The sequence below is a fragment of the Terrapene carolina genome, unplaced genomic scaffold, assembly GCF_002925995.2.
Source record: "Terrapene carolina triunguis isolate 2854851 unplaced genomic scaffold, T_m_triunguis-2.0 Scaffold112, whole genome shotgun sequence".
NCBI classification, from domain to species: Eukaryota; Metazoa; Chordata; order Testudines; family Emydidae; genus Terrapene; species Terrapene triunguis.
This window is the reverse complement of record NW_020664463.1, coordinates 15,813,994-15,840,595: the sequence shown is the minus strand read 5'-3', so window position 1 is coordinate 15,840,595 and position 26,602 is coordinate 15,813,994. Positions and strand designations below refer to the sequence as shown.

Genomic DNA, 26,602 nt, shown 5'->3' with positions numbered 1-26,602 from the left:
AGACGTGAATTGCAGATAGACTGGAGGAAGGGCAGGCAGGAGCATGTGGTTGAGCACAGAGAGAAAACTTTCACAAGTGCCTAAGTCACTCTTGAAAATAGTACTTTGGTTCTGTGGGCCTGAGATGCTTTTGAAAATTTTTACTTGAGGTCCTCTCTATCTCGTTGTCTTCCTCACTGCTCTTTACCATTAGACCAATTTAGAATGCCCTAGTGGGGTAGTGCAAAACCTACTTTTTTCCATTCTCTGTGTTGATCTTACATCTTAAGTTGTCCTGTTGTATTCAGTCTCTCTGAAGCATCTGGCACTGGCCACTGTCAGAGACAGGATACTTAGATGGACCATTAGTCTGTCCCAGTATGGCCGTTTTTATGTTCTTAAGAGGTGAGTCTGAGTAACAATGGTGCTGCTTGGGTCATCTGCAGTTATTGAACCCAGGGTCTGTAGGTGTAAAAACATGAGCATGAGTCTATGGGTTCATCTACACTGCAGTATGGACGTTGTGGCTCCAGCAGAGACTTGGGCTTGCCCACACAAATTCAGACTGGGGAGTTGGATGGGCTTGAGACCCCAACCTTTCTCCTGAGCCACAATGCCCAGGCTGCGTGGGAGTCCCGGGAAGCCTGTCAGGGGACAGGGGTGTGGATAGGGGTCAGGGAGCAGGGGGTATTGGATAGGGGGTGGGATCCTGGGGGGAACCGGGGGGGTCGCGGTCAGGGAACAAGGAGCGGGGGGGGGGGGGGGGGGGGGGGGTGGGGGGTTCTGGGGGGGGCAGTCAGGGGGGGGGAAGTGGGAGGAGGTGGATAGGGGGCGGGGGCCAGGCTGTTTGGGCAGGCACATCCTTCCCTCCCCACGTGTAGTGTACTAAATTGCTCCCCGTAGGAATGTGCTACTTACGGTGTACTATTTACAGCTGCCAGTCCTGGTCCTCCGTAAGTAGCACATTCCTACGGGGAGCAATTTAATACACTAACCCCGGCAGCTCTCGCAGCCGTGCTTCCCGGCAGGAATTCGCAGCCCAGAGCACTGACGGCGCGGCGAGCTGAGGCTGCGGGGGAGGGGCTGGGGACAGCCTCCACGGCCGGGAGCTCAAGGGCCGGGCAGGACGGTCCCCCGGGCTGGATGTGGCCTGCAAGCCGTAGTTTGCCCACCTTTGGTCTAGGTACTAGGGAGGAAATGGAGAACCATCACTTGTTAGCATGAGTTACGTACGTGACATACAGACTTTGTTATTTTACGCAGCTGGTCTATAGAGTTAATAGGTTTGGTCTTGCATCATTGATTGAAGTTGATGGGGGTGTCCCCACAGGACTTCACTTTGAGCAGGATCCCTTATGCCCCACTTCTCACTGTAAATTATCCGTCCCTCCCCCACATACATACAGCTTCTCACTACTGGTAGGTAACAATTAGATCTAGCCGTTTACTGTTGGTCTTGAATTGCAATATACCTCCAACTGTATGGGTAATAGACTCCTTTCCAGAACAATTTTGTTTCCTTTTTTCTGCGGTCAGTGTGGGGAGACCTCTAGTTGGTAAATGGCCCATAATTTGAAACTTGATTCTGATGCAGTTTTGCTTAAACAGCAAAGGTTTTTGCCTTGAGAATGTCTTGTTCAGTCCCCAGATAATCTTTTTAGAATGCTATTGATCATGTCGGTAGGAGAACTTGTAAAACAGGTTGCAGAAAGTAGAATTTATCCTATGACCTATAGATGCTTGACCTCTGCCCATATATTATTTTGTTTGGATCCATGACCAAGACTAAACCTCAGATTTTTTTTTTTTTTTTTTTTTTTAATCTTTTTGCAAACAGCAACAGGAGAAAATCCACTCCTTTTTTAAAACCATCATTTTGAAATGCCTTCCTTACACAGTTCTACCACATGAGCAATTTTGGGGGTGGGGTTTGGGTATCCGATGTGATGTACTTTAAGCAGCTTCGCTTTGTGTGTGGGTTTGGGTTTTTTTCTGGAAATGAGTACCAGCATTCTGAAAGATGAGTCTCTCTCACGTGGGGTGCCTACATTTTCAGATCTCCTCAGAGTAATACAGAAGCTTTAGTACCAACATTTCAGTGGAACCGTGTCACTTCAGTAAAGAGGTATCGTTTAGAGCCGGCAGCACGGCAGTACCTGGTATAGCAGGCATCATGAAGTAGTAAAGGTTTCAGAGTGGTAGCTGTGTTAGTGTGTATCAGCAAAAAGAACAAGGAGTACTTGTGGCACCTTAGAGACTAACAAATTTATTTAAGCATAAGCTTTCGTGGGCTAAAACCCACTTCATCGGCTGCATGCAGTGGAAAATACTTCCTAGTTCTTTTTGCTGAAGTAGTAAACTAATTATTACTACCATGAGTAGTGTTCAGGTAGTGCCATTGCTATGCAACAGACCCAGGTTCAATTTACGTACTTTACTACCTATGCTGGAAATGCTGTGGAGATCACAAGATCAGTCCTTACAGTACTCGCTTCTCCCCACTTAAAGAATCAGCTGAAATCAGAAGGAGCACTTTTTTAAAAGGAATCCGCTTTGGCCAGAATAGTTGTTATAATTTGGGGCCTTTGAGAGAGGCTGAGATATTTTGTGACTGGGTATACGTTTTAGGGGAGGAAAGAAACTTCACAACTCTGACTCAAAGAATTCTCCTAGAAAGTGGTAGAAGTTAATCTGAAGTGTTTTAAAATGCAGTATTAAAAACTGTGGAGTACTTTGGTTGCAATGACAAGCACTAGAAAGTTAGATGTCAGATTTACAATTGTCTGTGCAACCTTAATTCTGCCTCCTTGTGCATTCAACCTGCTCACGGAATGAGGGAAGGGTTCTATAGGGAGGGGTGAATGATATGTGATCGTGGAATTAAAAACCTGAGTCGTACATGTGCTCAAGAGCTGCAAATTTAGGTTACATGGGCAGGCACTAAAAACAAACAAAAAACCCTGTAAAACCCATAAAGATTGCCAGAAGAACTCCGGGGCAGGTGTAGAAAACACTCACTTTTGACTTTTTTTTTTTTTTTTTTTTTAATTGACTAAATTTCAAATTGACTGTCCTTTTTTTTTATTATTATTAATTATTATTATTTATTCTCACAGTATGGTAAAAAGTCCAGGAGTACTTGTGGCACCTTCGAGACTAACAAATTTATTTGAGCATAAGCTTTCGTGGGTTACAGCCTGCTTCTTCAGATGCATAGCCTGGAACATATAGTAAGGAGATATATGTACACATACAGAACATGAAAAGGTGGAAGTAGCCATATCAACTCTAAGAGGTAATTAATTAAGATGAGCTATAATCAGCAGGAGAAAAAGAAAACCTTTTGTAGTGATAATCAAGATGGGCCATTGCAGACAGTCGACAAGGGGTGTGAGAATACTTAACATGGGGGGAAACAGATTCAATAGATTTTTTTTCTCCTGCTAATTATAGCTCATCTTAATTAATTAGCCTCTTAGAGTTGATATGGCTACTTCCACCTTTTCATGTTCTGTATGTGTGTATATATAACTCCTTACTATATGTTCCAGTCTATGCATCCGAAGAAGCAGGCTGTAGCCCACGAAAGCTTATGCTCAAATAAATTTGTTAAGTCTCGAAGGTGCCACAAGTACTCCTGTTCTTTTTGCGAATACAGACTAACACGGCTGCTACTCTGAAATCTGTCATAGTATGGTGACCTTCCATGTTGACAACTTAATGCAACATCCTCATAACTGGCTGATGTTTTGTAGTTCCAGCTAACTTCAATACCTGTGATCATCCTGTAACTTGGATTTTCTAAGATGTTTCCTGGTCCAAAGATCAGCAATATAATGGCCTGCTTATGACACTGCAATTAAGTGCAGCCTCATGACGTTGTCACTTATGTTGCAGTGGAGCACAACAAATTGACAGTGAGTCACTCCATGATGCAATTTAGTATGTGAAACTGGCAGCCGTACAAATGAGACAAAACTAAAGTCAAAGTGCTTGTAACATTCAAATTACTACTATGTAAACACAGCCAGAAGTTTGCAGATTACAAAACTGTATTAGAAAATGTACTAAAAGGACTCGGAGAGACATGCCTCTTTATTTAAAAAAAAAGAACAAGGGGGGGGTGGAGGGGAGTCCCTACTATCAGATTTTTTGGGTCTTTAAGAAGAATTTGTGGCTTTAGAAAAACTCACACTGTGAGAGAAGGGGCTGACTGAGTCAGCAAAATGGAATAAATTGCCTGGGAATATTTCTCTTTTTCATAGCCTCCTAATTTAATTAATAATCCTTTTCTGAAGGAATGTTTTTAAACAATTGTAAATCAGTAAAATTAAGAATGTTGAAAGTTCATGAAACTTCTTACCTACTGTATTTCTTCTTGTTATTCAGACTTAAACTCAGCCCTTTACTTATCTAAGCAGATCATCTATCTCAGTAAGGGCATGATCCAAATCCCATTGTAGCTAGTGGAAAGGCACCCATTGACTTAATCAAGCTTTGGATCAGGCTCTAGTATGTCTGGGTACAGAGAGGTGAATCCAAAATTCAGGGTACAATATATTAATAAAAATCTAAAAATATTTTTTTCTTGCTGGTTTTAGAAATTAGGCATAACTCACTAGGCTAACAAGTTCCAGCCATTCTTTGTTCTTTTATAACTAGATAGTTTAAAGCCTGTTAACTAGTTTAGCTTTTTTTATTCCCTTCAGCCTACTTTTAAAATAAGCGTGTACTTAATAGTGAATATTCTATTTAGGAAAAGCATCTGCCAGTCAGATTGCATAGATAGGATTTCACTAGTTCCTAAAGGTCTGCTGTTGTAATTTTCCCCGCTACTTATTTTGGCCTCTGGAGAAATATGTATTTCACTAGGTCTGAATAGAAATGGTGGCAACTTGCCATTAAGCAGTGGGGTCTTGGCAAATAGATAAACAACATTTTATCAACCCAGTGACTGCTTATGTAAAAGTCTGGCATTTTTCTTGTGCTGGTAAATGCAACGCTGTTCTCTTTAAAACATGAAACAAGTTATTTATCCTAGGGCTGGTTGGGGTGTGTGTGTGTGTGTGTGTTTTAAGACTAACTCTTTCTGTCAGAATGAACCTTGTTCACTTTTCTGAATTGAGCTTAGATATATGGGACGGGGGTGGATGTGTTTGAAGAATAATTATCTAATTAATAGAACTCCTACTGCTGTGTGATTTCCCACTGCTAAACACAAATGACCTGTTACTATAACAGAAGCCATGTATACAACCATTTCTGAATTAATTTGAATTCATGAGCTTATCACAATAAAGCTGTTGTTTTCTTCAGACTTGTCTCCGCAAGGTGTTAAATGCCTCCTGCAGGGTGCTGAGCTCCTTTAATTCCACTTGTAATCAGTGGGATTTAAAAGCACTCACCACCGTACACAATTGGAACCCGTGTTGTGTTCGTTATGCTTGCAGACCAAGGTGCATGTGCTACTTTAGACCCCGATTCTGCCCTGGGAAGTCTGCAGGCCCATCCCTATCTCAGCACTGTTCGTAGTTCAGGATTAGGGCTGTAAGATGTGTTCTACCCTGGATGTATTATGGATAGATTTAGATGAACACTAAAAGAAATTTGAGGTAAGATTTTTCTTTAAAAAAAATCCAACAATTTAGTATTGCAGATGGGGTTGTGTTCAAAGCCTCTTATCTTTGCATGTGCATTGTGTATTAAATTTCAATTCTCCTCCTCCCTCCCACCCCCCCCAATTAGTGCTTTGAAGTTTATAGAAATGTTTCAATGCTTAATTTGTATCCTTCTAAGACAGGGATGGACAAACGGCCCGAGGGCCACATTGGGGTTGCAAAACTGTATATGGAGGGCCGGGTAGGGAAGTCTGTGCCTCCCCAAACAGCCTGGCCCCCGCCCCCTATCTGCCCCCTCCCACGTCCCGCCTCCTGATTGCCCCCCCTCAGAACCTCTGACCCATCCAACCTCCCCCCCACTTCTTGTCCCCTCACCTCCCCCACCCCATCCACACCCCCACCTCCTGACAGGCCCCCTGGGATTCCACACCTATCCAACCCCCGTTCCCTGTCCCCTGACCGCCCCCCCCTCAGAACTTCCACCCCATCCAACCATCCCCTGACTGCCTCCTGGAATCCCCCGCCCCCTTACCATGCCAGAGCCAGCCACACCGCCTCACTACCCGGCAGGAGCGGCGGGCCAGAGTGCTGGCGGCGCTGAGGCTGCGGGGGGGACAGCAGGGGAGGGGCTGAGGAGTAGCCTCCCCGGCTGGGAGCTCAGAGGCCGGGCAGGATGGCCCCGTGGGCCAGATGTGGGCCGTAGTTTGCCCACCTCTGCCCTAAGAGTCTGATCGTTATGGGGATTTCAATTTTTTTTTTTTTTTTAAGACCTCTTCCCTCTGCTCCTTTTCTCTAACAATCCTGCTGGTTGGATTATCCTGCTCATGTATCATCAGTCTGGTACAACCACTAGCAAATTAAGATTGCCTGGTTTGCAGGTCAGATGCTACAAGCCTAGGCTATAGCTAGTTGACATGACAGAGCTGCTGGATTTGTACTTTGCTTTGTGTCAAAGAAGTACTTCAGTTTTTACATACAAGACATTTCCCTAAACAACAGAAAACAGGAGCACTACACTGCAGAACCACATATAAACTAGAGAATGCAACCACTTGTATCTGAGAAGGATATATTGCACAGATTTAAAAACAAATGGTTCATTTTGGGTATGTCTACACTGCAATTAGACACCTGTGGAGGGCCCATGCCAGTTGGCTCGGGCTAAGGGGCTGTTTAATTGCAGTGTAGACATTCAAGCTCAGGCTGCAGCCTGAGCTCTGGCACTTGAACATCTACACTGCAATTAAACAGCCCCTTAGTTCAAGCCTTGCAAGCATGGACCAGCTGTGGGTTTTTAATTTCAGTATAGACATGCCCTTTGTGGTCCTGCTAGCCATGCTGAATTTCTGGCAGGTTTGCCCTTGTTTGTTAACCCTAAACTCTGTCGGTTGCTCTGCCCTCTGAGTACATATCCCACAGGTTCCAGAAGCAGTGTCCTCTGGGAGACTTCAAAAAGCAACTGATTGACTGTATTGGGAGGACAAGTTGAACCATTTCATCTAGTTTGTCCACCACTCTGGCACTAAAACTGTTTAAGCTGGATTGGTTCAGGTTAAGTCAGTATTTAGCTCTGCTGAAGTCCCCTCCAAATGGTATTTAGCATGCATGTAAACTGTTTGTAACACACCTCTCACAAGTGCTCCAATTAGACTGAACAAACAGGGCTTAGCATGGTGAATTTCTCTAGCGTAGACAAGACTTATGTCATTGGTACTGTATGTTGAATGATAAACCAAAAAGTTTGGGTCCTGAGGGCAGCATGTTGCTCGTGTGTTCTCTTCACCCACCTTCTCCAACCAGGGGAGATGATATTCCATTTTACCTCCTGACAATTTCCACTCAAATTTTTGCCCTCACCTTAAGGTGAAATTTTCAAGAAAGACAGTGCACACGCTCACACAAAAAATCCTTTTCAAAGCATCAAGCTCTTACATTTCCCTAATAAATTGTAGATCTTCTCACTAAATCTGCTGCAACACACCTAGAAGAAGTTTCTTTGAACAGGAACACCACTGCTTAGAGCAGTGTCGCATAATTCTATTCTAATGCACAGTCTTACAAAGAGATTGTTCCAGTGGCAACAAAATTCTTCAGTTAAGACTGACTGATTGTATTTGCCCCAACAGGGTAATTGTACAGCCGGGATAGTTGGAGTAGAGTCAGAAAAGAGTCAGAGCCCACACTTCCAGATATTACCCCTAGCTCTTTGGAATGTACAGCAAAGAAAATGTGAAGTTTCAAGTGTATATTAAAAATGTAATGTCCACAGAGCATGGGCTAGATTGTGATAATTCAAATACTGTATACTGCAAGTCTGCTTTTTTTTCTTTTTTCTTTCTTTCTTTGTCTTCTAGGCCCTCAGTCCGGTGCAAAGCTGGGAGCATAGGTAAAGAATGATGTAATGCAGTGGCAGCCCAAAAGCATCTTTTGTTTGAATTGTGAAATGGCTACTCCATAGTCGTCTCCTGATGAATCAGATGTGAGGGGCTGCTTTGTGGAATGAGTCCTTTGTAACAGCGCATCAACTGGAAGCAGAAGGAGACATTCACTTGGAGGGCTCTTTCTGAAAATGGGTTTAACTTTTCTTTTGCCAGTCACTACCAGCATGACCTCATACACTTTCAGTACAATGGAGTGGCTAAGCCTTTGAGTACATAGCCATTACATCATCTCTGCAAATTAGAGAGGGAGGTGGTAAAAGAGGCCTTATTGTTGTCATGGCTGATGAGATGATCAGGACTCAACTCATGGTTGCTGAGAGGTTGGTGGCTTTACTGGAAAGTGGCACAGAAAAATTGCTACTGATTGATAGCCGTCCCTTTGTGGAATACAATACATCCCACATCTTGGATGCTATCAATATCAACTGCTCCAAGCTTATGAAGCGGAGGCTGCAGCAGGACAAAGTGTTGATTACAGAACTCATTCAGCATTCAGCAAAACACAAGGTAAGGATGGTTTTTGCCTTTTTTATTATTTTTTTTTTTTTTATTTTAAGGCAGTGTGGAAGTAAAACTTTAAAATAAAATTAATTTACATTGTAGTGAAATGAGTAATGATGAACTGCAGTCTTCCACAACTTTATTATCTACTTCCCAGGAGCTACAGTAAATAAACTATTGGTGAAATTATGCTATAGGCGATACAGTAATGTTTAAGAATTTAAGATTACTCAAATAAAACTCCCCATCAGCTTACTTTTCTATAACCCTCTTAAGGGTTTTTCATGTAGTATGGTCCTTATATGTAGTTAATTCATATTTCAAGTATATGTTTCTGCAAATTAAACTTCAAACTTCTTGGTGTATGAAATATAGTGAATACCATGGTAAGGAGCCCCTCGAGAGACCAACACAAAAATCCAGTTGTTGGAAGTTGTTTTCTTTATACATGTGGAAGAGAACTATATTTAATACTTTCAAGGATTGTTTGGGATGGTCTTTTTTCAGGCAGCAAGGATTGCTTATTAAGGGGTTTCACTGTATGTTGTGGAAGGAAATGTGTAAATTAGAAAAAACCCACCCATTCTGGGTAACTGTGAAATATCTTTTGTTTGGATTGAAAAGGTAAGCATTTCAGAGTTAGGCCAATGAGAGAGAATTTGAAGTGTAACTTACGTGAAGCTATTTGTGGATTTTATTTAAGAGGTCTGTTAATGTTTTTCCAAAATATTTTGGGTTGGGCAGAAAAGATTGGGGGGGGCGGGGAAGAGAGTGAATGTCTGCATAAACTTTTTGCCTCAGGTTGACATTTTATACATGGTGTAATCTGGAAAGTCTAATTTTCAAAAAAGTTAATCAAATTTTATAGATGTAATAAAATATACTTGTAGCAGTTCAAGATCTTTTGGTTAGATAAATAGTTTGGGAGAAGAAACTAAAGGTTTGTTGCTTTACATTTGAATGCAAAACACCTTTAATTTCAGGTAAACTTTTTTTTAAAGTGGCTCAGATTTGCCCAGTGGATGAACCTCATGCAACAAGCTTCAGCCCTGATCAGATATTCCATTTACTAAACCCCGAAGGGATACAGTACAGTCAGGTCTAATAAGAGGTCTAAAAATGTCAGTTTTGTTTAAACCTGTATGTAAAATCCAGATACTGAAACCACTGTACAGTAAATATGTAGGGTCTCTTAATTCTGTTTGGTAAGGGGGAAGGTTTCCTATCCTTTCCCTTATCTGCAATTATTTGCTTTTCAGATTGAGATTGATTGCAAGCAGGAGGTGGTGGTATATGATCAAAGTTCCAAGGATGTTGCCTCTCTCTCATCTGAATGCTTTCTTACTGTACTACTGGGCAAGTTGGAGAACAATTTCAACTCTGTACACCTGCTTTCAGGTAGGATGCAAGAAAATCACTTGAGCGAGGGAGGGTGTAATTCTTTATATGTAGAGAGAGTGCACGCTTTTTTTGCTTTTTTGCATGTAGTAAGAAAAGTGTTGTACTGAACCTGCTGTAGTCAGTTCACTTCAGTTTATACATGTAACTGTAGGGTTTAAAAACAGTTACAGTACTACATGCAGATGTATATGCTGCACATGTGAGCATCTCTATAAAGCTTAAGGTCATGACTTCTATTTACACTAGGGCTCTTTACAGTATTCTGGCTCTGTAAAATCAGAATTGGGTCTTAGGCTTTTTACCTAGAAATGCTGATTATATTTGACCCTGAAGCAGCTTTAGGAATGCAGTTCCTGGCTCTTAAAGTCTTGTATACACTTGGGGGGAGAGGGGGAAGGAATGTCCCTCCATCGCTGAATCGGAGCATAGAATTAAAATGTCCACGCTGTGGAAACAAGCACCATATTCTCAGTCTTGTGTAGTTTTTAAATCTGTTCTCTCCCCTTTCCCCTGCTCTCAATTCTCTGAGAAACAGAAAGCTGAGACCCTATAATACAGGGTTAGTTTTTGTTTGGGGTGTTTTATGGGGGGAGGGTTGAAATGGAGGGGCAGCAGGTTCTCCTATTCAGAAGAAAATGCAGCAGACACACACACACATGTGATACCAAGTGAAGGGCGATAAAGTGAAGCCAGTGGTGGGAGGAAGAGAGAACTGTATATAGCAGTGGTTCTCAACCTGCAGCCCGTGGGCCGCTTGCAGCCCAATCAGCACAGAGCTGCAGCCCATGTGACATCCTCAGGGCCATACAGGTAATATTGGATGCAGTCCACATACCCTACACGGTCAGTCCCCTCCTTTCATTGAGTTACTTTCAATGGGTTAAGTGGACCAATGGGAGGCGCACACACATCAGTATAGGACTGAGTTCGGTCTCTGGGCCAAATAGGAGTCAGCAACACTGTGGATGCAGCACACTCAGCTTTTGGAGATGCGGCTTGTATCTCCTACTCTAGAACCCACATCCTTCACTTGGGCAGATTAAGGAGAAGAGTTGGTAGGCTAAGGAGAAGGGAGCTGAAAGAAAGGTTTGCAGGGCTTGTTTGGCAGGGGAGGAAAAATTTTAGAAACCTGCCCTCCAAAAACAACAAAAACCCTCAAAGAAATTACTTGAGTCATTGGGAAGGGAAAGGTGCATAGAAATTAAGGAGAAAATTGTTATAAGAAAATGGAATGCAGAGGGAAGGGGGAAAGGGAAAAAATTCTAAAGAAATGTTTCCTTGTAGCAGGAGGCTGCATTTGAGGTTTTTCAGTGACTTCATCCAACAGTGGTGGTGAATTGCTTTGGTTGCTGATAGAAACTGAGAAAATTGCCAACTCTAATTTGAAAGCGGGGTGTGAGGATCTCAGGGAGATCTTCCAACAGAGACAAACTTAACTAAATGCCTGTTGCTATTGATGCAGTGAAAAGTCTCCAGTGCTTGAAGCAAAATGAAGTTATAGTTATTTGACTTCAGTGGGAGCTATGCACAGACACAGAGTAGACTTGTTTAACTGTGTCTGAGTGCTTGGAGACTAGTTTTTACTTCTTGACTGTCTTATAAAGAGTTATACTTCTGAGCTTTAGTTTCAGTCTCTACAGCCAAATAATTCTTCTTGTGTATGAGACACCCCCCCCCCCCCAGCCCAGTAAACAGGAATAGTTTTACCCTCAGGGCACTAGATACATTTATTGAGAAATGCTGAGATATGTGACACATGCTTTATTAAAATTGAAACTGTTTTTGTTTACAATGGACTTGTTAGAAGCAGTTCATGCCACATCATGAAATCCTTTTTCTGATCAAATGTTACAAGTGTCTAACCTGTCCAACTGGCTATGTTGAGGGTGCTTCCTTTTTTTTAACATATACTGGACTGTTGCATCATGCCACAATACAAAGTAGTCATACTTAATGCACCCAGAGGGAAGACGTACCAAATTCTTACTCCTAGAAATGCCATACAGCCCCATAATAACTAAGGGACAGATCACCTGCAGAGGAACCTGAAGGAGGCGGCCAGAGAAGACTCCATGAGGCTCACCTCCCAGCATTTTCAAGGAATCATCATCCTCTAATGGGAGTGGGGAGATCAGTTATGGGATCAGTGAGGAAAAGACACCTAAGTTCTGTGGAGATTGACACTCTGTGCATCTGTTGTTGTTTTCCTACTGGTGATATCGCTTGTGTCAGCTGTGATGGAGGTGCAGTAGGACTCAGTACTGCTTTGGAAACAGCAGTGTGTGTTTAATAAAAAAAAAAGGATGGAAAGCTGGGTGCTGAGCAGGGGAACATGTTCAGTCTCCTGCTCTGCTCCCACCCACATCCTCCATGTGCCTCCTAATCTCCATGGAGAGAAGACCCCAAAGAGCAGCCACAGACTCTTCTGTGGCGTCTAGGTGACGAGTGAGTGATAGTGCAGAGGGAAAGCACCCCAACTCTCCATGGCCAGGGCAAATCCCACTTGTGTAGGTCATGTTTACACTAGGAATAAACGTTTATTATTGGCATGCTAGTTACGTGTTTAAAATTAAAACTTGCCTGGCCTGGTCTAAACTATTAAAGTGTTAACTGATCAACGTAAACCTAGGCTCCCCACTAAAGTTGAGCCCCAACCAGCTAATGTGTGACTACCCTAGTGTAGACAGGACAATATATACTTTAACATGTATTTAAAAACCTCTTTTCTTAGTGAAGGTGAGGCTGTAGATTCACCCTCACATAAAGTGGGGATAATCTGGTTTTTGTGGTTGCAAAGTATAAACATAATTGAGAGGTGGAAATATTTACTACATGTAGTAGATTAATAACTGTGCTATTTCAGGAAAGATGAGCCAAATAAGAAACGACTATGAAAAAAAAATTGATATAACTATTTGTATACTCAAACTACACTGCTTCATTGCCAAATTTCCTTCTTTTATATCCAACTTCCTCTGTTTTTAGTATTTGTGTAGGAAAATATCTTGCCCAGTCTAAAATTCTGTTTATTTTTAATAGAAAGTTTGTAACTAAAAAAGGAGCAAGTCTTACACAAGTGGTGATCTATGATTCTATGACAGGGCTATAGATTAGGCCACAGTAGGAAATGTAATCTTAGAAAAGTTGCCTTTCCTGCTTGAGAGTATTTTAACTCTGAGTCTAATGGAATGAATCTCTTTTTGCCTGTTTTTAAAAAAAAAAAAAAAAAATGTAAAAATTAATTTAAAAAAAAAAAAAAAAAAGCAATAGCTTGCTGGTGCCTTGCTCTGTAGAAGACTGGATACAATTGTTCTTTCAGCAAGTTCATGACAAATCCTTGTATAACATTTATGGCTAATAACGAGTTTAGGGGTCACTGCACTTTGCAGAAAGGAAAAACTTAAGTCTAAAGGTTTTTCTTAATCGCTGTGTAGCTTATTTACAACAATGACCTGAAATAAATGTGTTTTTTGCGGGAGGAAACAAACCAGTCTCAACAACCGTTAATAGACTTCTTGGGAGTGATCTCACTGATCCCCATTACTGAGTGTTCAATGAGGTGGTTTTTTGTTGTTGTTGTGTTTTTTTTTTTTTTTTAAATTGAGGCTTAATATAAAGGCACGCTCCCCCTTGAAGATTACTTTTAATTGAAATTACAAATGGAAAGCTCCTTAAAGGGACACTATTAGCTAAAACCCTTGATTTGACCTAGTAAAAACACTTAATCTTGTAGGCAACATTCTTAGGATTCTTAAGATCTGTTTTGGCTCTTAAATTTACTACTGTGCTCACGATATTGAAAAATGGGCACCTACTGCTTATCCCTATTCCCAGTGCAGTCAGTGGCACAACTCCCATTGACTTAAATGGGATCAGGATTTAAAAAACCAACAACTTGTGACTTGAACATTCTGTTCCTACCTCTCAAAAGTGGACGGTGTCTTAGCCAAGACCTTTTTTTTAAAGCCACTATTGTTGTTGAGGTGGTGTTGCTTGTTGCAGGAGCAGATCCATTATACACATGTAAAAATGTCTAGATCCAGGCCTAATTCTGTAACCCTTTGACACAAACATAGTTCCAGTTACTTCATTGGGATTGCTTTTGGGTAAGGAAGGGTGGCAGCAATAGGGCCCATTTTGGTGGTAAGTCTCAAGGGCCACTTTTACTTCCGTCAGTCACTGAACTGCCACATGCATTTGATGCGCCCATTACTCCTGGGGGAATTCTGCGCAACTGCGCAATGCAGAATTTTGCAGAAATTAATGTTATGCACACAGAATTTTCTTTCCCCCACAGAAATGGACTGCTAGCCACCACTAGGGGCCACCGGACCCAGCACAGCTCAGCTCACACATAGACACTGCTGAGGGGAGGGAAAAGGAGATAGAAGGCTCCTGGTAGCTGCAGTTACCAGTGCGCACTGAGGGAAGGAGAGGGCAGCATGCAGGAAACTCCATGCAAGCCTGGAGCATCAGGCTGTTTCTCCCTCAGGATCCTTGGGTTCGGGGGGGAGGGAGGGGCAGAGCAGTTGTCTGAGCTGGGGGGCTTATGGCTGGCCTGTGGAGGGGCTGGGGGTGTGGGTATCTGGGCAAGGGGGAGAGGGTGCAGGTATCTGGGATGGGGAGGCCCTGTGGCTTAGCTGTGAGGGGAAGGGGGGGGGGGGTTGGGTGTATTGGCTGTGGGGGCCCTGCTGCTGGGCTTGTGGGGCAGGGGAAGGAGGCAGAGAAACAGGAAGTGGGTTGTCATAGGAGTTTCTTATACACAAATTCCCCCAGGAGTAGAGTGTTAGTCTGTATTGTCAGCAAGTATATGTCTGTAAAAGGTATTTTGAAATAAATTACCAAAATAATTGAAACTGGTGTGATTATGTAGTGTTGTTTTGACAAAAAATGTGCAGGATTTTAAAATATTATTCACAGAATTTTTAATATTTTGGTGAAAAATGCCCCCAGGAGTAACCCATGTAGCACTATAACTGGCATCTTACAACTGCACATAACATGAGTATGGCTGATATAGAAAACTTGCATAAGAGAGTATGTACACTAGTGCTAGAACACTACATTAGAAGGATGTTAAGGTTGCACTCAGTAACTAGGAAATGCCAGAAATAAGGTTACCTGTGCAACCCTAATTTGGCCCCCCCTTGTACATATACATTATGATACAATAGCTAATTACATGAACCCATACTATTTTTCCATAGGACCTCTGCCTTAGTTGCTACACAGGATTAATTCACAGATTTTTTTGTATCTTTTTTTTCATTCAGTGTGTGGCTCCATGCATTATTGGACACCTCCTTCACCCATGCATACACAGATCATCAGCAGGGTCAGGATCTGTAGTTCCCCAGAGCTGTCCCCTGCCACTTGAGTAATGGTTTAAGTCTTAGAAGATAAGTCTTCTATTATGTGGATAGACTAATGGAGTGGGATGGAGATGCGCTTTGCCAGTGGGTTTCACAGCTATTTGCTAGAACGTGTCACCTGGGAACAATGGTTCAATTTTAGGCTCTTTGGAGGAGTGTGATCTAGTTGTGTTAACTCTTCTGCTCCTCACCCCTCTGGAATTCAAGCCAAGCAGTTTCCTCCTTCTCCTTGTTGCATGGGCACCACTGGGAGAGATTTGGGAGCATAGGACAGATGGTCTCTCTGCTTTCAGTTCTGGGGCCTGGCACCACACTGGCCTCAAGCAGTTAAATGGAGCAATTGCAGGAGTCCTGCTTGGCCCCTGAAGCCCTGGGAGGGAACATGTGCAGTTAGCTGCAGACAGGAGCTGGAGTATGCCCAGTGCAGATAAAATTTTTGGAGAATTTAGCTGCAAAACTCTAACCATCTTTTTCCCCCCCAGAAGCTTATAACTTGGCCAAAATTGGACAGTTTCCTCTCTTCCCCCCCCCCCCCTCAGACTCTCCCCATCCACCCTCCCACCCCCCGCCCGGGGCCAGCAAAAAGCTCATCCTTTTCTTCTGGCCAGCCCCCTTCAAACTTCAATTCTCTGCTCTGAAGCCTGGAGGTGCAAGAGCTTTTCAAACAGTTAAGGGTTATTTTTAAAATGGGCAAAGCAGTCTCTATTCTTCCCTCAGCTGAGAAATGGCTGAATTGTTTTTGATAAGACTCCTCCCCTCCCTGTCTCCTCCTCCCCAGGCCCCTCCCTGAAACAAACCCCCAAGGTATGCCTGGCATGGAAAAGCTCAGCCTGAATGGCTGAAGTTTGACAAAGTTATAAGAAACTGAAAACCGTTTTATAATGAGAAGTGACAGGCAATCTTGGCTATAGACCTTTCTACCAGCATCACTTATGATTTCAGTCTACTCCTCCAACTGGATTGTTAGCATCTGTGAGTTTCATTCTCAAGGTCTGAGAATTTATTGATATTTACTCAAGTGATAGTCACAAAAAGCATGTCAGTGAGTTAGTATCTTTTTAAGTATGTTCTATGCTACAGCCAGTGCATAGTAACTGTTAGTTTTCTCCCTAGACCTGCCCCATCTCAATAGAAAAAGAGAGAATTCAGACTAATTGTAGTTGTATGCAAGACACACAAAAATGGAGCCAAAAAACTTTTCTATGGCCTTGTTTTCACAGATTATTCTCAACATTTGCCACATAGAGCTCCATTGGTGGCAGTAACACTGTGTAAACAAGATGTGCTTGGCCTTTGGCATCTTTATCACCATCTACACTTGTTCTGAGCAGAGTTGGATGAGATGGTAAAAACACCAGTACAGTAGAAACTCAGAGCTATGAACACCTTGGGAATGGAGTTGTTTGTAACTCTGAACAAAACATTATGGTTATTCTTTCAAACCTTTACAACTGAACATTGACTTAATACAGCTTTGAGACTTTACTGTGCAGAAGAAAAATGCTTCTTTTAACCATCTGAATTTAAATGAAAAGCACAGAAACAGTTTTCTTACCATGTCAAAACTTTTTTCTTTTTTTTTTTTTTTAGTAGTTTACATTTAAACACAGCGCTGTACTCTGTCTTTTCTTTGGTCTCTGCGGCTGCCAGTACTTCCAGCCCTAAATAAGGGGTGTGGTTGATCGGTCTGTTGCTCATAACTCTGAGGTTCTACTGTACTCTGCTCACACTAGAGCTCCCACCATTTCTATCATGGGTGGAGCTGCATCTGCGGTAGTGCAAGAGTAGGAAATCTTAAGAAAAAGCTCAGTATAGATCCAGCCTGTCATTGTAACCTATCTTTGAAATGAAGAGGGCCACTCGTGTGAGTGAAGAGTTATAGAATTAGGGGGAGATTTTCAAAGGCACATATGATAGGTGCCTGATTGCTATTTGAAAATATTTTCCTGAGGACATTTTTACTTTTGGCACAGCCTGGTGTGACAGACCCAGACCAGTGGGGTACAGGAGTCTGGTAGAGGGCAAATATACTGGTCACTGGATGAGTAGTTTTCTGTTCCCTGAGTGACCAGAGCAGGGGCTGCACTAGAGTAATCAGGAACCTGCTAGAACCAGTTAAGGCAGGCAGGCTAATTAGGACACCTGGAGTCAATTAAGAAGAAGCTGCTAGAATCAATTAAGGCAGACTAATCAGGGCACCTGGGCTTTAAAAAGGAGCTCACTTCAGTTTGTGGTGCGAGTGTGAGGAGCTGGGAGCAAGAGGCGCAAGGAGCTGAGAGTGAGAGGGTGTGCTGCTGGAGGACTGAGGAGCACAAGCGTTATCAGACACCAGGAGGAAGGTCCTGTGGTGAGAATAAGGAAGGTGTTTGGAGGAGGCCATGGAGAAGTAGCCCAGGGAGTTGTAGCTGTCATGCAGCTGTTACAGGAGGCACTATAGACAGCTGCAGTCCACAGGGCCCTGGGCTGGAACCCGGAGTAGAGGGCGGGCCCGGGTTCCCCCCCAAACCTCCCAATTGACCTGGACTGTGGGTTCTTCCAGAGGGGAAGGTCTCTGGGCTGTTCCCCAACCCACATGGTGAATCTCTGAGGCAAGAAAATCCGCCAATAAGCGCAGGACCCACCAAGATAGAGGAGGAACTTTGTCACACTGGGTAAAGACCTGTGTGCTCTTAAGCTTCCCTTTGATCTGTCTCTTTTGGCCTCTCTGGCACACATGCTCTCTGTTACCCCTACACAGAAATAGGACGTGCTGGCCTAGGCCCCCAGGATGAGCGCTGTAAAGCATCCCAGACAATGGGGCCATGATCTGGTTAGGAACCTTCTACTCACTGCTGTAATATAATGGATTTGGTTTTTAATCTGTGCTAAGAACTCAACAAAAATCTGTGTGAAGGGATAGAACAGGAGAGTGTAAGGAAAAATAATGTCTGCTGAAATGGCAGTGTTCCTAACTGAGCTCTGCTGCGTGAACTTATGTAATGGAAAATGGCAGGCATCCCTGTTTAGCTGAGCTGGAATGCATGAATTGTAATGATCTGAGTAGATCTGCAGTTCATTTAAACAAGGTGGAAACATTGCAGATTCATAGAAGTTCATACCAAAGAAAATGAAGTTGTCAGCCTTCTGACTTGAACGGGGGAAAAAACTGCTGTAGCTTTAGATAAGCATTTTAATATGTATACGGGGAAAATATGGAAAGGGAACACAATTTTGAAGGTGCTACTCATAAGCCACAATTTGAAGAATATCTAATCCTACATGAAGTGAAGTACCACTTCACTAAAGTTTAGGTATTTGTATACTTATGGGTTTTTATATTTAATACTGCTTAATTTTGTTATTGAATGGTACGTAAGGCACCTCTACAACTCCCACACGCCCTCCGTCTCAGTTCAACTCTTGTTTGGAGGACAGCAACTTCTTAAATTCTGCAAAAAGAACAGGAGTACTTGTGGCACCTTAGAGACTAACAACACGGCTGCTACTCTGAAACCTGTTCTTAAATTCTGGTTTGCTTTCATGGTCTTTGGTTCTAGGCTAGTCTTTTACATAGTCTTAGCAATTGTGCTGAAACAATCCACAAGTGAAAATAGAAATGAGGTAGATAAAAATAGATAAGTTTGCATACGTTAGACTTGGTTTTCAGGCAAAACGTTATCTAAACAATTAGAAATGTTGATACATAGCTTTAATTTTTTAATGGACTTTTTGTTTCGAGGAGTATTAGAGTCCCACTTTATAAAACTTACAAATGGAAGTGGCCCTAGCTGAGGAGGAAAAAAGGAATACCAACCCAGAAATTTTTTGGTTAAGTGGGAAACCTTTTATCAGTCAAATGATCTCTTGCTGCTTCTCTAGTGGATGCTTGCAGCTTGGTTTTTGGTCTGTCACCTGGGATTTAGACTCTACCATCTCTCACTTCCCATGCCTTCTGACCTAAAATCAATTAAATGTATATTTAACACTGAGATTGGGAATGGCTATGCATATTATCTAAGTCAAGCTTGGCAATGCTGAGAAACTGGCAGAAAGATGAGTAGTTTTTCTTTCCCCACCTGTCCATGTTTACAGAGAATACATTGAAGAAAACTTCAAAGAGAAGTTCTGTCTCACTTTTTAACTCAGATAATCTCTAACAAGAATCCAAGATGGGGAAGGCAGGGAGGTTGTGGAAAATCAGACTGTTTGAGTGACACTAAAAAAGGTGATACAATCTTTGTAACTGCTTTTCTTGAGTATCCCCAGTATGCATTGTCTCTGGGCTCCTCCAACAGGCCTTCCACCCTTTCAAACAGACACTGTTACTGATTGATCTCTGGTTTCAATTGAGTAGCTAAGGAAGGAATTCTTCTGTGAATCTTGCCATGTAACCATATATCTGACTTTTGGTTTTCCAGCAGGATGTGTTTGTCAGACTGCTGGGATATTGTGCTAAATATTTCACAAGAGAGAAATCTCTTGTTTTGTTTTAAAAAGGATGTGCTGTTTCTTTGGACTTCATTTAATAGGTGGTCTCTGTGGATTTCCAATACCCTCATTCACACCCCTAAACCAGGAGTTCTCAAACTTCATTGCACCGCCACCCCTTTCTGACAACAAAAATTGCTACACGACCCCGGGAGGGGGGGCCTGAAGCCTGAGCCTACCCAAGCCGAAGTCCATGGGCTTCAGACCCAGGCAGGGGGCATGTAACCTGGGCTTAGGCTTCAGCTTCAGCCCCAGGCAGTGGGGCTCAGACTTCAGCCCTGGGCCCAGCAAGTCTAATGCTAGACCTGGCGACTCCGTTAAAACGGGGTCGCAAGCCACTATAGGGTCCCGACCCACAGTTTGAGAACTGCTGCTCTAAACTGTGGTATCTAAAATTAATTTAGTCTCTCTTAGTCTGAGAAAGGGACAGCTTGAATTCCTTTGATGTTTTAACCTCTCACAACTGGGGAGCCTCATTATAAAAGTCAGTTTTCTCTCTCCCCCTCAAAATTAAATTTCTCCTCTCTTCCTCTCCTCCTGGGCTTCTAGGGTTGTCACCCAGCCAGGTTTTACCCAGACAGTCTGTTTTTTGGCTTCTGTGTCCAGATGCCATTTAGGATTGCCTGGTGTCCAGTTTTTGACCAGGAAGTCCAGTCAAAAACCGGACCTGGTGACATAAATGGCTCCCAAACCACAAGTCTGGTTACCACAGGGTGGGGGGAGGGGCCGGGTCATTAACCCGCACCAGCCCCTGCTCAGCCAGGGCTGCCTCCTACCTGTAGACAGTCTGCTTGAGACAATCCAGCGAGTGATGGGAGGGTCCCGTTACCAGCAATTAGAAAGGTGGCAACTCTACAGCTCCTCTACCAGATTTTTGACAGAGAAGAACTGCATTGGGCTCCCTTCAGAGCTTGTGATGTTGCTACTCTTTGACAGAAGTGCGAGGAGTAAATTAAGTGATGAGTGGAACTGTCTGTTCTTCTTACTAACTTTTCCTATTTCAAGTTGAATTGCCTGACAATCTCAAAAATAAGGAGTTTTTTGGTTTGGGAGGAGATAAGGTATTAACACACGCACGCATGACTTGCTTTCTTGTGCTTTGTCCATGTGTTTTCAACTCACTTAAAAAGGGCACTCATCTTTAGACACTTATGGAAAAATTTCAGTTGTCGAGCCCCTAAAGCACTGAGGGCATTAAATAATTAGTGTGAAGTATGTATTGATTGTCTAGTGGTTTGTGATTTATTTGTATTGTAGTTATGTCTAGAAGTCTGAGCTGAGGACAGGGCCCTATTATGCAAGGCATGCATTCAATGAAAGGACTAATCCTGCCCCAAAGAATTGTTTCTTGTCACACACTTAGGGCTGGTCTACACTGGGGGGGAGGGCGGCGTGTCGATGTAAGATATGCAACTTCAGTTACAGGAACAGCGTAGCTGAAGTCGACGTATCTTATTTCGACTTACCTCCTGTCCTCACGGCGCGGGATCGACTGCCGCGGCTCCCCTGTCGACTCCGCTACTGCCGCTCGCCCTGGTGGAGTTCCGGAGTCATCGGGAGAGCGTTCGGGGATCGATATATCGCGTCTCATCTAGACGCGATATATCGATCCCCGATAGATCGCTATCCGGCGGGTAATCTGGACGTACCCTTAGATTGTAAAAGATGGATACAAGAGACAGTGGGGAGTACAAGGTAACAGCGAGACTACTCTGATTAGTGTAACAGTCAGCGATTACAGCCCTCCAGCTGCCTACTCATTGTTGAGTATTTTCTAGGCATCACAGAAGAGGTGAGTTTTTTTCAGAAAGATTTGAAAGAGGTTAGCGTAGTGGTCTTGTGGAACTTTACAGGAACTTCCTTCCATGCCAAAGGGGCTGCATGGGAGAAAGGGCAACTGTGAAATTGGACTGCTGGGCAATGAAGGCTGGCATTGGCAGAGCAGGAGCAGGGATTGACCACTTATGACCAGGTAAGAGAGGAGTTAGGGCAGGGCTAACCCATGTATTACTTAAAACTGAAGATGAGTAGCTTGTGCTTGTGGTGAAAAGGGGATGTTTGAGGTAGCTGGAGACCAAGAGTTATGACCCCTGGATTTTGAGTTATAATTGACTGCCAGGGACTTCCTGTGTGACCACTGTGCCTTTGTCCCCCATATATAAAATGGGGATAAACACCTACCTCACAGGGGTGAGGAGCCTTTATTAAAGGGCTTTTGAGCTGCTCTCCGCAAACATACTATGTAAATTAAGTATTTTTAATCAGAACGTGCCAACGTTTAAATTTTTGCTGAAATCTTCCTGGTTATCTTTCGTCAGCACTACCCCTTGAAGTGTGTATGAAGGCCTAGCTTGAACCAGCTGAAGGAACTAAGGTGTGAATACACTGTATTCAAAATAAGTCACTGAAACACAGTCTGAGGAGAGGAAGCTTCTAATTTTATTTTCCTAGTTTAAAATGCCTTTGCAGTAGGATTTCATCTTGAATGGTGTAAATGGGTATTAGATCGTACTGGTAAAATATTTAAGTTACACATTTCTGTGATTTGTACTTTACAAATCCAGATCATAGATCCAGAACCTAGTAGAATCTGTTTTTATAATGGAGGTTGTTGTCCCTCTAGTGAAAGATGCTGGTTTGATGGCCCCGGAGAAGGGAAATTCTCTGTCTACAGAACTGATATAGTACCTGCAGCAGCAACCAACAATATTTTTCCCCGTGTTATCAAACTACCCCATTCTGACCCAGAGGGACCAATTCTAGGATTGTGAGAGTAGTTCTGTCTCTATGCCTATTCAGTCTTTGCATGTTAAACTAAGCAGTTTTAAGGACCAGTCTCAGTTTTCTCCTACAAACTAATTGTGACAATTAGCAGTGCCAACTTTCCCTTCATTTAGGTACCCCGTGGTCAAGGTGTGTGGTACAGGCCTCTCTTTGTGCCAAGATGATAATGAATTTGAACCGGAAAATAACTCCGCCTGAAGGAGTTTGTGAAAACTTTTCATCCCTTCTAGGTTTGGCCCTATATTGTTTCCTGAGTTACCTAGGAAGGGAGCTGAAACGCCTCTGGTATAAGGATTCCTTAACAATCATAACACATCTAAACTGTATTGGGAATCTTGAGTGTTTTGATCAAAGGGAGGTTGAGCAGCCACCACTTTTCAGATCCATAGCAACAGGGTAATTAAATAGGGGACTGGATTTTGGCAGAGGTCTGTGAATGGAAGTGGAGGCATGTATGCAAGGAAAGCTGGCTTTACAGTAAAGATTGGGGGGCGGGGGGAGGAGGCAACTGGGTTTTCTGCCACCCACAAGCATTTTGGGCTGCTAAACCACTGAAGGCTTTTGGCACCGTAACATAGTTTCATAGAAACTCCATCTGAGAATCATAGCCACAAGTAATGAACTAAACAAGTCTGCACTAGAATGCACTGTGGTACATCAGTCTGTTGAGAGTGCTGCGACCGCTGCCTAAAATGAACGGATGTTGATGCTTATTTAAAACTGTGAACTCATTGAGGAGAATCCAGTTCATTCTAACAAGCTACCCAATGAATTGATTTAGGTTTAGCCAATTATGTCTAATTGTAATTTCTTGTAGAGCTGTATCTTCCAAACTCAGTAAATAAGTTTACAGAGCCAAAACAAAAAGCTGAACTATAGTGGATTATTTTTTCAGATAGGTACAGTCCAACTGACTTAATGTCAACATCCATTTACCAGATTTTTTTTTGGGGGGGGGGGGGGGGAGGCATCTAATATCTTCTTCTATAGGACCAGACCTTTCTCCAAACCAAAAAAGAAAATTGCCAGACTGAATCATATTTTTGCAATTATTTGGTGCTGAGAAGTGAAATCCATTATGCGTCTGTCTGTCCATACATACTCTGCAAATAGGTTGCGGTGAAAAGCCACTTTGACAGTACAGTAATTGACATTAAGTACTCCTTTGGAACTGGCAATCATTTTTTCATACAATAAATAAGAAATTGCAATTTAGCTTTGATGAATAGAAACCGATTTCCATTTAGTTTATTGATATGAAGTGAACTCATCTGTGTTACCATATTTTTATTTGCAGGGCACAGGTAATCTTTCAAAACCTACATTTTAAAAAGACCTTCAAATTTCTGCACTTATTGGAGGGATAGTTGGTTGTGTTTTGAAAAGAGAATGAAAATGGCGCACAGTTTATACTTCTAGGAAATTCCCCCCCCCCCCAATAGTTTTAAAACAAATAAAACAGGCTTTGTTTTGTTGTTTGATTCCAATTTCACAATAAAGCATGGAAGAACCTGAATGGCTCAGTAATGCTATTTAAAAACAAATATTTCAAAGTTCTTCTTGACTTTTTCAGTCTCTCTAATTTCAGTCCTTTGTGCATTTGGCAGTTGCCCTGATTGCTAGGGCTACAAAGAATAGCTTGCCAGATATTTCAAACAGAGGATTACCCTTGTGGTTTAGGCACCCTTAGCTAGAAGGTGAACTGAGATTTACCAAAACTTGCCTAGGAGGTTAGGACCTAGGCCCAGTTAAATTTATCAAAAGCTTCAGTGAAACTTTGTTAAACTACTACCTTTGTTAATGACCTGTAGATCTTCTTGCTACAGTTTCAACATGCCCATGTGATTGATTTACTATTTGCAAGGGCTGGAGTGGTAGTGGAGAGTGGGTGTTGTTTAGAAATGAGTGCCAAAAGAAAAGCACATTTTCTCTTCCTAAAACGAACAGCAGGATGCTGCAAATCTGATCTTGCCAGTAGCCTAGTTGCAATTGAAATAGTTATGGAGATGATTTAAAGATTAAGTTTGCCTTGGCATAAAGGTGATGCACACATTCAGGGCTGGCCCACAACATTTTGGCACCTGAGGCGGGGAGCTCAAATGATGCCCCCTCGCTTGGGCCAAAACTTTGAAAGGTCTCAATTCTGCCTTCTTCCTGTTCTACTCCTCTCATAGTACTGCTCTGCTACCTACCCCAATAAAGGAGAACTAACAACTTAAAATGCTTTACTTAAAATTTTTGAACAACACTTAACTTTCAAATGCCTGAACAGCAAATGTAACTTTTCTTGTCTGCATAGTAAACACTGGCATTTTTATCTGGTTGAATAATCAAAGTGGTGCTTTCCGTGCCTTCTTGGTTGCAAAGATTTGAACTGTTGCCTGAAGGTCCACAGTCTGGGCCAGCTCATGCTCTATTGAGATGGTTGCAAGGCTGACCAGCCTCTCCTGTGTCATTGTGGAGCGTAGATGTGTTTTTATTAACTTCAGCTTGGAGAAGCTGCGTTCTCCACTGGCAACTGTTACAGGAAGTGTTAGAAGTATGCGCAGAGCATCAAAAGCATTTGGTGAGTGGTCATCTTATTTGTGCACATATATTCCAGAACAGCCTTTGGAGCTGATCCTGCTGAAGTGCATCTTGAAAGGGCTTTCAGTTCATCACCTAAATCACTCGCATCAATATCACGCATGTCATCATGTGTTAACACTGTCTCTGGTGCCCTGCATTGCTGGTGTAGGTCTTCTTCAGGTATAGTGAGGACTTTTGGAATATCATACAACATCACAAATATACTGCTGTGTTCCTTGAGTTGCATGAAACATTCTTCAACTGACTGTATTGCACAATCTAGCACCTGGTTAAAGAATTCAACTTTGAATTGTTGTTTGGGGTCTCTTATGGGATTATCCCATACCTCATAATCAAAATGTCTTCTTTGGTGACTCTTGTATTCTTGAATGGGTAGGAAAATAGCAGCAGTGTGAAGTTCCTCTGCCAACTTCTGTGCACTCTTCAGAAAGTTTTGAAATCCCTCATCTGACCGTTAAGACTGTAGGTATGACTTTTTGTCCAGTTGTTCCATTGCTCCAGATATATCAAGGTCAACACCTTGGCGTCTCTTGCTTACAACATTTATTTCAAACAGTATGTCATGCCACAACACTAAGCCACACAGAAATTTGAAGTTACGTATGTTTCTGGTGATTCCATTTCCCTCTGCCACTGTTTTCTCATGAACAGTTCCTGTAATAGCATCATCCTCCATAATGGCAACTATGGCATCGTCTATCTTCCCAATTTGGTTCCAGGGAAATGTTTTTTTCACCAGACAAAAGACTATATTATATACACCTCTACCCTGATATAATGCTGTCCTCGGGAGCCAAAAAATCTTACCGTGCTATAGGTGAAACCGCGTTATATCGAGCTTGCTTTGATCCGCAGGAGTGCGCAGCCCCGCCCCTCCGGAGCACTGCTTTACCACGTTCTATCCGAATTTGTGTTATATCGGGGTAGAGAGAGGGGTGTGTGTGTGTGTCGCGCACACACACACAGTATAAGTTTTAAACAAACAATTTAATACTGGTACACAGTGATGATGATTGTGAAGCTTGATTGATGTGGAGGAGTCAGAGGGTGGGATATTTCCCTTACTGCTAAATGATGAACTAGCAATTGGCTGAGCCCTCAAGGGTTAACTCTCTCACTCTGCAAGGCCACAGGAAAGGAGGGAGATATGCACATTTCCCTTAAGTACACTGCCTTGTTAATTAGATCAGCTTGCTGAGACCGCAGCCTTGGTGTGTCCCCCCCCCTGCTCTATGGAAGATGGGGAAGCAGGATACAGAGCAGAGAGGTGGGGGACACCCTGACATTAGCCCCCCTCTTCCTTCCCTCCCCCCCCGGCACAGCAAGCAGGAGTCTCGGGGAGCAGCACATGGCAGTGGGGGGAGGGACACAGCTGAACTGCAGGCAGCTGCTGCACAGGGAACTTAGGGGAGTGGGGAGCTGATGGGGGGGGGGGGGGGGGGGGGGGGGG

General features: G+C 42.9%; 1 protein-coding gene across 2 annotated transcripts in view; it reads left to right on the top strand.

Annotated features, from left to right (window-relative positions):
• DUSP16 (dual specificity phosphatase 16) overlaps positions 1 to 26,602 on the top strand; it is a 96,419-nt gene that overhangs the window by 45,049 nt on the left and 24,768 nt on the right. For both annotated transcript variants that reach the window (XM_024202872.3, XM_024202880.3), the window contains 2 exons: positions 7,952 to 8,545; positions 9,799 to 9,937. In XM_024202872.3, coding sequence (XP_024058640.1) covers positions 8,315 to 8,545; positions 9,799 to 9,937 — 370 coding nt within the window. In that variant the 5' untranslated portion in view covers positions 7,952 to 8,314. The remainder of the gene's footprint in view (positions 1 to 7,951; positions 8,546 to 9,798; positions 9,938 to 26,602) is intronic.